The sequence below is a fragment of the Belonocnema kinseyi genome, chromosome 8 (genome assembly GCF_010883055.1).
Source record: "Belonocnema kinseyi isolate 2016_QV_RU_SX_M_011 chromosome 8, B_treatae_v1, whole genome shotgun sequence".
NCBI classification, from domain to species: domain Eukaryota; kingdom Metazoa; phylum Arthropoda; class Insecta; order Hymenoptera; family Cynipidae; genus Belonocnema; species Belonocnema kinseyi.
In genome coordinates, this window is record NC_046664.1 from 103,354,946 (window position 1) to 103,356,879 (window position 1,934).

The window sequence follows — 1,934 nt, forward strand, 5'->3', positions numbered from 1 at the left end:
GATAAAAAAAAATACGTGTCTCTTATTTTTCGATGTACTACAACATATTGCAGTTTCATCAAAATCGGTGAGGGACACCTGGGATAGTTTCCTTGTAAGTTAGAAAAGGTAGAGGTACAATGCAAGCTACATGTTAGGTTGTTCGAGGGTAGTTCAAGACTGTCCTCCGCTGAGGAAAAGGCAAGGGAGAAGGCCAGATTCCAATGTTGCCTGAGATAAACCCTAAATATATTTAAAAATTTGGAAAAATGGCAACCTAGGGATTTTCCCAAAGATGGTTCATGAAGCAGGCCGAGTAACGAACTTCAAGGCTCATATTAAAACTGACCGAGTTGAGAGACTATTGACGGAAGGTTGCAATCTCCATAAAACGTGCAGATTCTCATTTTACCCTGCTTAATGAAACACCAAGATGGAAGGTTCAAAGATTTTGGGCACTTTCTTTCAGTCGTTCAAACATTCAAAGTTTTAATTCAGACAAATTATACAGTAACTATATTCACTCCAACAATCAACATTTCGAAACGAAAGGTCCTGTCATTGGAACGCAATCGGATAGTCTCTGTCTATCTCTCATAATAGAAAGAGAGGACTGATCGACTTTAGGCATCGAATTCCTAACCTACAAGTAACAAGTATTGACGTTAGAATGATGAAAAATGTGTTTTTCGTAAATAATTAACGTAATATTTGTAAAAGTAAACGGTTTTCTGTAAAATACCATCTTCGTATGTCTGGTTATGAAACTGCGTCACATGCAGTGTGCGATTAAGATGTAATGCATGCTTTCCACTTGAAACTTTAACTTGCAGTGTTTAGTTAAAAATAATCATGTGTTTTTGTGTACTGCTATCTTTGAATGCTTTAAGCAGGCGAAGGACAGAGGTGATTCAGTATCTAGAGAGATTATTCAAGAGAAAGCTATTTTTTTAAACGAGATGCTCAACAACCCGCAAAATTTTTAAGTTTATAAGCATGAAAACACATTTATTTCAACTTGTGACAGCAAACCTTCTGCCTCATGTTCCTTAAATATTTAGTTTACCTTTGTCTCCATATTAGAAAAAAATGTTTCAAAATATTTTTTCTCAAGCAGTAAAATCCACCCGAAGCGTTTAACGCTGCTGGCTGTTTACGTTCGGAGAGCAATAAAAAACCTTGAAAATTTGTTTGAATTCAAATTTCCCGCCAACATTTTTTTAAAAAACCTCGCACGTTGAGAAGGATGGAAAAAAGTTCTTTAAGTTTTCCACATTTTTTCTAACGATAGAAACAGAAAAGAAACGAAAATAGGCGTTCCCCCCTCCCCCCTAACGGTGGCTAACGGGTTTCTAACGGATTGAGATTTTTGGAAAATTTTTCTTGATTGTATACTTTTAAATGGCTCACTCTAAATTTCATTTGATTCGGGGGCATTTTTTGCATGCATATCCGGTTATATCCTGTAAAACTTGTATTCTATTTTGTTATTGAATACAAGATAAGTAAAGAGCGTGTTTAAAAACCGCTTTGATAGATTTATAAAAGAGTTCACAAAACACGTAACTTGCAAGATACGTTGATCGTTTTATAACCATACGATGACGGGTCAGGTTACAATTATACTGAATGATGAATAAGAACTTATTTTTTAATAATGGATTCACTTTCTTTACCTGTAATACGGGGTATGTAGTTCATGTCATTTGTCGTTTTTTTCGAACAGGGGAAGAAACATCTGCAGCACTCTTTCTTCAGATCTACTGCATAACTACCATAAACGAGTGGGTTTGCACAAGAATTTCCCACGGCCATTATAAACAACGCCTCTTGATATTCCTGATCAACTTGCTGTGCACTTTGTCGATCAACTATGTACCTGCATAAATCGAAAGACATGTTCTTACGTGAATATGTATGAATGAACAAACCTGTAGTACAGATAGACACAAATA

General features: G+C 35.8%; 1 protein-coding gene across 1 annotated transcript in view; it reads right to left on the minus strand.

Moving 5' to 3' along the window:
• LOC117178629 (gonadotropin-releasing hormone II receptor-like) overlaps positions 1–1,934 on the minus strand; it is a 114,082-nt gene that overhangs the window by 2,635 nt on the left and 109,513 nt on the right. Inside the window, exon 7 of the mRNA XM_033370052.1 lies at positions 1,656–1,858. Coding sequence (XP_033225943.1) covers positions 1,656–1,858 — 203 coding nt within the window. The remainder of the gene's footprint in view (positions 1–1,655; positions 1,859–1,934) is intronic.